This window comes from Platalea leucorodia (genome assembly GCF_965183815.1).
Source record: "Platalea leucorodia genome assembly, chromosome: 10".
Taxonomy (NCBI): Eukaryota; Metazoa; Chordata; class Aves; order Pelecaniformes; family Threskiornithidae; genus Platalea; species Platalea leucorodia.
Genome location: NC_138832.1, coordinates 8,558,676 through 8,568,778, shown reverse-complemented (window position 1 = coordinate 8,568,778; position 10,103 = coordinate 8,558,676). Strand labels below are relative to the sequence as shown.

General features: G+C 42.3%; 1 protein-coding gene across 1 annotated transcript; it reads left to right on the top strand.

Moving 5' to 3' along the window:
• Positions 1-253: 253 nt before the first annotated feature.
• On the top strand, positions 254-9,621 carry BRS3 (bombesin receptor subtype 3; the record flags this gene model as incomplete). Its single annotated transcript, XM_082322997.1, has 3 exons — positions 254-684; positions 8,285-8,636; positions 9,214-9,621. 3 exons carry the CDS (start codon positions 254-256, stop codon positions 9,619-9,621), a joined length of 1,191 nt encoding a protein of 396 aa, XP_082179123.1.
• Positions 9,622-10,103: the final 482 nt, after the last annotated feature.

The window sequence follows — 10,103 nt, the reverse complement described above, 5'->3', positions numbered from 1 at the left end:
GTTCCACTAGCTGAAAAGCCAATAAAAAAATTCTCCACCTCCTACACAGTTCAGAACAAGATCTGTGTGCATTTCTCCTAGGCATGTTTTGAGACCCAGAAGGGGATGAAAGTAGTTAATGTGCAACGGGAATCTTAATTTCCAAGATAAACCTGTACCTTTCTATTGACCTTGCTGATATGCTGCAAGCTACATATTAAACCATTTTTTGATCCATTTAAGTCCAGCCTGGGGAGAAGAAACAGTTAAAGAAATGTCTCAAGTATACTTGCATTCAGCTAATCAGACTTTGTGTGCATCTACAAATGGTACAGAACTGAAATCAATCATTGATAATGAAACCACAAATGAAAAATGGACCGAAGACTCCTTTCCAGGATTAGAAATACTGTGCACAATTTATGTTACATATGCTGTGATCATTTCAGTGGGTCTCCTTGGAAATGCTATACTCATCAAAGTCTTTTTCAAGATTAAATCAATGCAGACGGTTCCAAACATCTTCATCACCAGCCTGGCATTTGGAGACCTACTGCTTTTATTAACTTGTGTGCCTGTAGATGCAACACGTTATATTGTGGATACCTGGCTCTTCGGAAGAATTGGGTGCAAGCTGCTGTCTTTTATCCAGTTAACCTCAGTTGGAGTATCAGTGTTTACCCTGACTGTTCTCAGTGCTGACAGGTGGGTCTGATGCGACTGATTTGCCAGGAGATACTGCAGGTGTGAAGGTAGAGATGAATAGAAGAGCAGAAATGATCATTTTGCACAATATTAAATGGTACATTGTAATAGACGAAAAAAAAACCAACCACTCTCCCATTTAATTTTGAAATGCGTGTTAGAAAAATTGGAGCTGTTCTTTTTAATGGAGTGAAGTGAGAAAGACTCTTTAAGTCTTTTGACCTTTTATTAGCTTGAAGCACAGTACAGGTTTTTTTCTCAATTGCACAGAAAAGGGAAATTGCTTAAGGCAGGGAAAAGGCAGTATATTGGTGCTATCTAGTGGTGCACTAAAGTACTCAGGGAAGATGAAAAAGAAAACTGTGAAAATGACTGAGTGGAAATCCTTTGTCCTATGCACTCAGTGAGGCTCTAAAATCCTAGAAGGTAAAAGATTGGCATGTGGGGTAAAAAGCCAGAAGAAAACATGGAACGGACTGGGGGACAAATGAATGACTCTCATGATTTGATGGTTACTGCAATACTATAGTAATTTTCAGCTTGAGAAGTGCTTAGTGTAACATGACACAATTTGAATATTTTTTCTTACAGTTCTTATATCTTCTCCAGAGATATTTTAGCCCAGAGGTCCTGAAATTGAACTCAGGTTACAATGACAGCACCGTTAGGAGGGGTCAGGGCTCCCACCTGACTGCTGCCAGGAGCTGCTCCACAATCAGTTCTCCATGCGCTTCTTTTCTGAAGGAATAAAACCAAGATGAGATTTCAGCTCAATCAGCATGAGCATGTCAAGGAGCTGAAAAACTCAAAATGAGTTTTAGTATAAAGAGAGAAAAAGATTTTCATCTTGTGTGCCAGCAATTGCGGATTGCATGTAATAGCAAGTAGTTCATGTGTCCAGAATTTAAGCAATGCTACTGTTACTGTACTCAAAATAAAAAAAAAAACAAACAGCCAACACAGGAATGACCACACTGGGTCAGATCAAGGGTCCATGCAGGCCAATACCAGCTTCCAGCAGTGGTAGTATAAGGACAAGAAAAGGCACACAGGAAGAATAAAACCCACTATCCAACACTACACTTATACCCTAAGCCTTCAGATGTCCTTCTGAGCAGATGTGGTTTCTGTCTATTTAATAACCTCAGTGGATTTCTCTTCTAGATCCTTTTTCAGCCTCTTCTTGAACTTGTTTAGCAATGACTTTCACTGCCTGTTGCTTTGCACATGGCTTCGTTTGATGGCCCTGGCTCTTGTGCCAGAAGAGACAGCAATCCCTATCCATCTCTCCAGGCTATTCATGTTATATTCCATCCTTAGTATGGGGTTTTTTTGAGTTAAGGTGTGCAGAGCAGCACGTGGTGTTCAAGAACTGCATGAACCAGATATATAGATAATTGCACAATAGTCCCTTTTGCCCTCCATTGTTTTCCTAATAATTTCTAACATTTTGCTTTTTTTGGTTTGTTTTTTTTTTTTTTTTTTTTTTGTTTGTGGGTTTTTTTAGGGTTTGTGTGTTTTTTTCACTACTGCTGAATATTAAGCTGATGTTTTCACTGAACCATCTATCATAGCTCCAAGGTCTTGGTCCTGTATGACGTCAATGCAGAATCCATCATGGACCAGATGACCCTTAAAGGTCCCTTCCAACCCCAACTATTCTATGATTCTATGATTTAGACACTTGCTTCTGTATTTAATTCTTCATGGTAGCTCTTGCGTAAATACTCCATGCTACATTTTCACAGCGTAACTATATGGTAAACTTAGTGAGAAAGCTCCGAACACCAGTCATGTGCGCAACGCCAGACTATTATGTTCCAGTATGCTAGAAGAACTTGAAGTCAATAAAAATGGTATTTATTTGATAAACAGAAGTCCAGCTTGCAGTTTTCTATTTAAATTTGCCTAGAGGAGAAAAAGACCAGATCCTCAGGTTGTGCAAAATGGTACAACTAAGTTGTCTTATCCTCTGGGTCCTTTTTCACTGCCTTTCTTTTCATGCCAGTCTTGTGCCTCTCTGGAGGGGTCTCTTCCCCAATACCTTGGGAGCAGGGTATATTGTTTTCTGTGCTTCACCCATCTTCGTGGCAGTTGGTCCTTTTTCCATGTCCCGTTTCCACACAGATTTTCACACATCCATAGATTTACCCAGATTTTTCTCAAGTGTCTGTCACGGATCCTGATTTAGAATCCTGCCGACTACACCAATTTGTCGCAGATGAGTGGAATGCCCCTTGCTCAAAAGAGAGAAGCGGCAATATGTTTTATTGAGGTAAAATAATAATTTGACAGAGTTCAGTAAATTCAATGGAATTTAACAAAGTTTGACAGTGGTTTACTAAGGTTCAATAAGTTTGATGGCAAGGTTCACCTTATTAATTACTGCATGGAAAAAACATACAAAGGAAAATTGAGTTAGCAAAACTTAAAGTTTAACAATGGCATATTTCTTTTGCATCATGATGAACAGTCATCAGGGTTCTTTGCCCATTTTCTTGAACTTGCTTCAGCAATCAGTAGAGATCACCATGCTGTAATAGCTTTCTCACCAATGTGAGATTCATTCAAATAGGGGCAGGCAATAAATCTTGATACAACGTAGAGTCAGATTGTAGCAATTGGTGAGCTGTGACAGGAGCTGAATAGTTAAAGTCGCATCCCATAATTTTGGTAAAATTACAAACGGGGATATTTGAGTGATTATACGTCTCTACAGTGCTGTTGTCTATAAATATAGAATCACAAAGGGTTCTCATACAAACAAGCCCATTTCGAACATACATAAGTACAGTTTCAGGGGTTTCATCAGAATGTATTTCAAAATGACAAACATTTTGTTCAATGTCAAGACAAACGTCTTGGGCCTTAATGGTGTTACTCTCACAAATAAATCCCTGGTGTTCCCGTACAACACATGCATCAACATCAACAGTTCGCCATTGATTCCCATTTTGCTGGGCCCATCCTCTATGTTCTAACGGACAGAGGACAGTTCCGTTGTGATTTAATCCCGGTGCAACGATTGGGTATATGGTGTGTACCAAAGCGCTGTGTATTAAAACAAAAGCTGTGGCTTTACTGTCGGTGGGGTCAGAAGTGATATCAACTGGGCACCACCAGGACTGGAATTCCCTTTCAAATTCAGTTGCATTATCCCAGACCACCTTTCAAATTTCAGTGGGTAAAGTGCCCTCTTCACCTTCTCTTACAATCGCTGCCACAGTAGATTGTACCCACAGTTGCCGCACCTGGTGCATTCACAATTAGTTTGTGGTCCTTTTCATTAATTCTTTCCCATTGGGGTAACATATCAGATAGGAGCCATTGGTTAGTTCCCAATGCCGATAGAGGAGACTGCAATGGATGCTCTAATTTGTATAAATTACTTGTTGCCGAGTTTATTTTGTTTGCTAAAACTTCGGTGTCCATGCTGTTTAATACTCCTAATCCGGTTCCTAAGATACCAGTCACATCTCTTGATCGTTTTGAAGAGGTGAGGATTCATCCATGGAACCACGCTAACCGCCCTGCATAGGACGTACTTAGGGATGGCGAGCGAGTAGGTTTAATTGCAGAGATATTGATCTGCATTGATAGTTCCACTTGTTTGAGGGACCATGAGGGGTTAAACAACACTCGCTGTTGGCCTGTGCATTTAATAGCATAAGGTGCAATTTCAGAAATTTCAGAACCTCTGTTGGGACAGAGTTTTCTGTTACAATCAGGGCGCATGTTAAGTGAGGAGTGGTGGGTGTTATTGTGCTAGGCTCAGCAACGTCTATTTTGAAGTGAAATGATAGTCCCATGTCCCTGCGATTCCAGATGCAGATTATGAAAACAGGTTGTACTAAGGTAATATTGTACCAACAGTCCAATCTTCCAGAAGCGCAACGTTTTATATCTTTCGTTATTGCGTTTTATGTAATGTTGTACACAGAAATCTCATGCGCCTTCTCATGGGTAGGCCCATTGATCATCCGACATCCTATTTTCATTTCTTCCCCTGCTGTTCCCCAAAGCAGGGGAACTTTGCCATAAGCTTCATCTTTATACCAGCTCCACTCATTTTCTAAGTATGCTTCAGTTCCGTGTATGACCACGGTGGAAAGCTTTAAATTTCTCCTGTTAGCGTGTGTTCCCATACTCCCCATGTACTCAATATGAGCTTGAGACCATGGCCATTCTAGGGTTCTTTGGCCATAGGTTAGGAGGAGCAGCACTGTCAGGGTTTGGACTAACATGAACACAGCATTTCTGTCTGCCATCCTGCAGGGTGCCGTAAGAGAGAATAAACGCTTGTTTTGGTGGGGAGAGTCCAAACAGGTTACCCCATTAAAAAGAAGGAAAAATCCACTGTGCACTGATTCTGTGTTTTGTACCATTGCTATCGGTAGCTTCCCAGGCCAGCGGGCCATGAGGTTTAGTTAGAATCGTAGATAGAATTCCAATTTGTGGTAAATTTACCATGACAGGTTGTCCTGTCTGTAACGCTATCAGATATTCTGTTTTTCCCGTAGGTGGAGTGCTAAGCTCAGTTTTTGCAAAGAATTCTGGTCTCAGAGGGCTCCCAGTGGGCCCACACCGATTATTCAGTGGATGAAGTACTTTGGAATCTTGAGTATCCCACTGGGCCTCGTGTGGTTTAAGGCTCTTTTTTGATAAGCCATTAGCTCTTTCTACCATCCCATTTGATTGAGGAGAGCAGGGGGTATGAAACACCCATTGAATTTCTTCCTGCTTTGCCCATTCTTGCACTTCCTTGCTGGAAAAATGTGAGCCATTGTCACTTGGGATGACATCGGGGGTTGGTAGGCCTGAAAACCAAGAGGATAATCCTCTAATGGTGCTCTGACCATTAGCCTCCTGACATTCAGTTGCCATAATTAGGCCTGAAATGACCTCTGCTCCTGTGAGGATGTATCGATATCCCGAGGAGGGTTTAAAGGGTCCAACATAATCAATTTGCCATGTTGACCATAGGGTTTTTCCTTTATTAATGTGTAGGGGTGCTGTTTTAGCAGGGGGGGTGTCCATGTACCATTTCAATTTACATTGGGAGCATTCTGTAAGGATGGTTTCACATGTTTTCCTGTTTAGAGGCCAACCTTGGCTTTGGGCTGCAAAATAAAGTGACTGTTTCTAGCAAATTAAATGTCCCTCTAGTCTGAACAGGTTGCCCTTGTTGTATTTTCTCAACTTGTTTAACTGCTCAGACTAAAGACCAAAGTCCCTTTTCCCATTCGGAATATCTCTGTTCTGTCTCTGTAAATGCAGTCGAACTAAACATGAAAGGTCTTTTTGGCCTGCTCAGCCAGTCTCGAATAGATTGCAATAAGTACCATGCTCTGCAAAACCCCATTCTGCTGTAGTAGGATTGCGGGGGTGTACTGGCCCCAGTGACTGATATGATTTTTTAATTCCTGTATTAGGATTTTGACTGCCTCTTCATGTTCTGGGTTCCATTTCCATGGTTTTTCTTTTCATAAAAGTGAGTACAGTGGGCGAGCAATGATAGGGAAGCCAGGTACACGTTTCTTCCAGTACCCGAAGGTACCCATGAGTTGCTGTAATTCCTTCCTAGATTGGGGCATCTGCATTTGTTCTATTTTACTTAGGGTGTCTGGTGGAATTGCTGCACTACCTGCAATCCACCAAAAACCTAAATATTTTACTTCTCTACTTGGTCCCTGACATTTTTCAGGTGGAACTTCAACTTCTGCTTTATACAGCGCCTGCCACACCGCTGCTGCCGCCACTTCTCCCACTTTTTCACAGGAGGTCCCTCCGATGAGAATATCACCTATATATTGGTACAGCTTCACATCTTGAGGGAGCGAGATTGTATCCAGCAAGCGCAGCATGAGCAATCATGGGTGAATGTTTATGCCCCTGTGGGAGTCTGTTAAAGGTGTATTGTATACCTTCCCAAGTAAAACCAAATTTCTTTTTATCTTCCTCCTGTAAGGGGACCGTGGAGAACATAGCTCTGACATCTAGCACTGCCATCCATGGGTGTGCGGCTGCTTGTGGTGTGGCTGTTACAGCTGCAATATTAGGGACCGCAGCCGTCAGTGGGGCTGTGTGGGCATTTAGGCACTGATAGCCAATTGTCAGACACCATCTCCCATCTGGCTTTCGGACTGGCCAGAGTGGTGAATTATACAGGGAGTGGGTTCTGGAAAGAATGTGCCATTTTTTCCATATCTGTTATTATTTCAGAAATTCCAGTTTGTGCCGCAGTGAATATCAGGTATTGAGGTACATTAGTAGTTTTTGAATCAGGGCGTGCAGGGGCTGCGCGGAGCACACGCACCGGAGCCTCCCGATTTCTCTCAGGGTCAGGGTTGACATTTGAATCAAAGGACCACGCACTGCCGTCCGGCAGGCACTAGGTTCGACCGTTCAAAACATCGAAACCCAAAATATTTTCATTGTGATCTTTAACTGCAAAGCAAGTAGACAACATACACTTCTCGCCCAGGAGCCATAAATTAACTTTTGTGGTTTGGCAAATAACACTTGCTCCGTTTACTCCGGTGACTTTAACTCTCTGCTGTCCGGGTCACACACCCAGCTTTTCTGCATCCTGTTGTGTTAGTATTGAAATTTGTGCTCCCGTGTTTATTAGCAATTTTATCCGTTGTTCTTGAGGGCCAACTGGAATTAAAATGTAAGGGCTTCCTTCATTTAGCCATTGGTAGGCTGCCACTCGCCGGATGGACAGGCCCAATTGCTGTCCTGGAGCTATTCATTTTTTGATCTCAAGGTTTGCGATTCATCCCTAAGGGAGAGGAAAGGGTTATCGCTCTTTCTTGGAGCTGGCGATGGCGACGGAGCATTTGGAGTACGCTCTCTCTCCTTTCGCCATCATCGCGTTTCTGGAAATGCTTGAATTAGGCTCAGGATAACGCTAGTAGACTGTCCCTTAATCGCGGCTCTAGGAATGCCTAGTGGCAATGCTTTCCTCCACAGTTCACTTCTCCACTCCCAAGATGCTGCTCATGGGTCTTTAGGCCTGTTTTCCCTTGGTCTGGTTCCTGTTCCCTCTGGGGGTGTCTGTTTTACTCAGCCCCCACGCTGCAGAATCACAGCCATGAATCAACAGCAGCGTCAGCTCCTGCTTTATAAATATGAATGAATACCGGAGCATTAGTTTGAGTCAGATCACTGCACTCAGCTGGGATCTTAAGCACATGGAAGAAAGGAGGGGTGTACAAGCTTGGTTTCATGTATTTATAAAATAGTTAACCTGTTTCATACCTTTACCAGTTTTGCGTACTAATTCCCTCATTTACCTTTCAGGCAGCGCCATAAAAACCGGAGAGATGATTGCCCTTACTGATCCTAATCCAAACAGTAGAAGTCATCTTTACTCAGGAAGGCTTTAATGACAAGTCTTGCCAGCCAATTCATTAAAATACATGCTTAAAATTAACTTCTACATTTCCATCTTAATTGCTAAGGTTTTCATTTCCAAGATGATTCTACCACCCTTTGTTTAGCAAGAACAGAGACGGATTTATCCTCAAGCAGTTTGCATTGCCAGTGCTCGCATTATTTCTGTATTTATTCTGACAATGATGTTGGTTGGTTTTAGGTACAGAGCCATCGTCAAGCCCTTGGAACTGCAGACTTCGGATGCACTCCTGAAGACCTGCTGTAAAGCTGGCTGTGTTTGGATCATCTCCATGATATTTGCTATCCCAGAGGCTGTTTTTTCAGATCTGTATTCTTTCAGCAGTCCCGAGAAAAATGTAACTTTTGAGGCATGTGCCCCCTATCCTGTATCTGAGAAGATCCTGCAGGAAGCTCACTCCCTGGTTTGCTTCTTAGTGTTCTATATTGTACCCCTAGCTGTCATTTCTGTCTACTATTTTCTTATTGCCAGAACTTTATATAAAAGCACATCCAACATGCCAGCAGAAGAACATGGTCATGCCCGTAAGCAGGTAAGCTATGATCAAGCACTGAAGTGTCCAATTTTCCAAAATCCATCATGCTGATAAAGTCTGAATTCACGAGTGCCAAACCTTTACCTGATAATACGAGTAAAAAGCTCCATAACCTCAGCCCATATTAGCAATCCAAATTCAGCTATGCACTTAAGCACATGCTCATGACTCATTAACTTAATTGTGAGTGTGCACGCTTTCCTAAAGAGGGATGGGGTTTGTTTTGCTTTATTATGACCCTATTAAACTCAGGAGTTACAACGCAGAACTGTGAACACTGAGACCTCATCCATGTGAGCTGACACATTAACTATTGCACTTTTAAATCCTAGTCTAGATGAGATTGCCATGTGGTTTATAATGGAAAGGGAATGTGCTCTGCACTGGAAATACTTTGTTAAAAAAATTATGAAATAGATTTATTTTTCTGTTGGTTTCTTGTTTTTTTTTTCCCCATTTTGCTTTTTTGGTCACTAATGCATTTAGACTTTTAGACCCCTTTGAAAATCAGCACCAACTACATAAACGTGTTACTAATTGCTATTAATACCAGATATGCATTATTTTCTTGTAGATTGAATCCCGCAAGAGAGTTGCAAAAACAGTGCTGGTGCTTGTTGCTTTGTTTGCCTTTTGCTGGCTGCCTAACCACATCCTCTACCTATACCGCTCTTTTACATACCATGCTTCTGTAGATGCTTCCACCTTTCATCTGATAGCTACTATTTTCTCCCGTGCCTTGGCCTTCAGCAATTCCTGCGTCAATCCTTTTGCTCTTTATTGGCTGAGTAAAAGTTTCCGGCAACATTTTAAAAAGCAAGTCTCGTGCTGCAAGGCAAAATTTCGTACAAAGCCTCCGAGTGCTACCCACAGCAATACGCCCACCAGAGCCCTGTCAGTCACGGGCAGCACGCATGGCTCAGAAATCAGTGTTACGCTGCTAACAGATTATAGTATCACGAAAGAAGAGGAAAGCGTGTAGTCCGCCTGGGATGAAGAAGGACAGAAACTGAGCCTTTGCGATCAAGTCACTGCTACTGGGATCCTGGAAAGAGGTGGCATGCCTTGCCCTGTCTGTGGAAGAGTTTTCATCAGGAGTTTCTCATTTTTTTAAATATATAATAAAGAAATCAAACTGTGTGGGAGAAGAAGCTGCAACAGCTGAACTTTCCAGCATAAGCTCAAAGGGATTGTTCATGTTCCCAAGCACGAACACGGATCCCTAGCTGGAATTCCTGGACTGGGCAGGGCAGGAGTCAGCAGAGTTGGTGCGACAATTGGCTGCGAGGATGGTTTTGTTCTTGGTGACTTGTTCTTTGACTTGTGACTGAGAGCTCCCTCTGTCAAGTACTTGCATCTAGAGCAAGCAAGCAAACCCCCACATCTTCATAACGTGATCAAACAGGGAGATTTTTGATTTCTTTCTTTTCTTGTCCTGAATGTTAAAAATTGGTAAACACATCA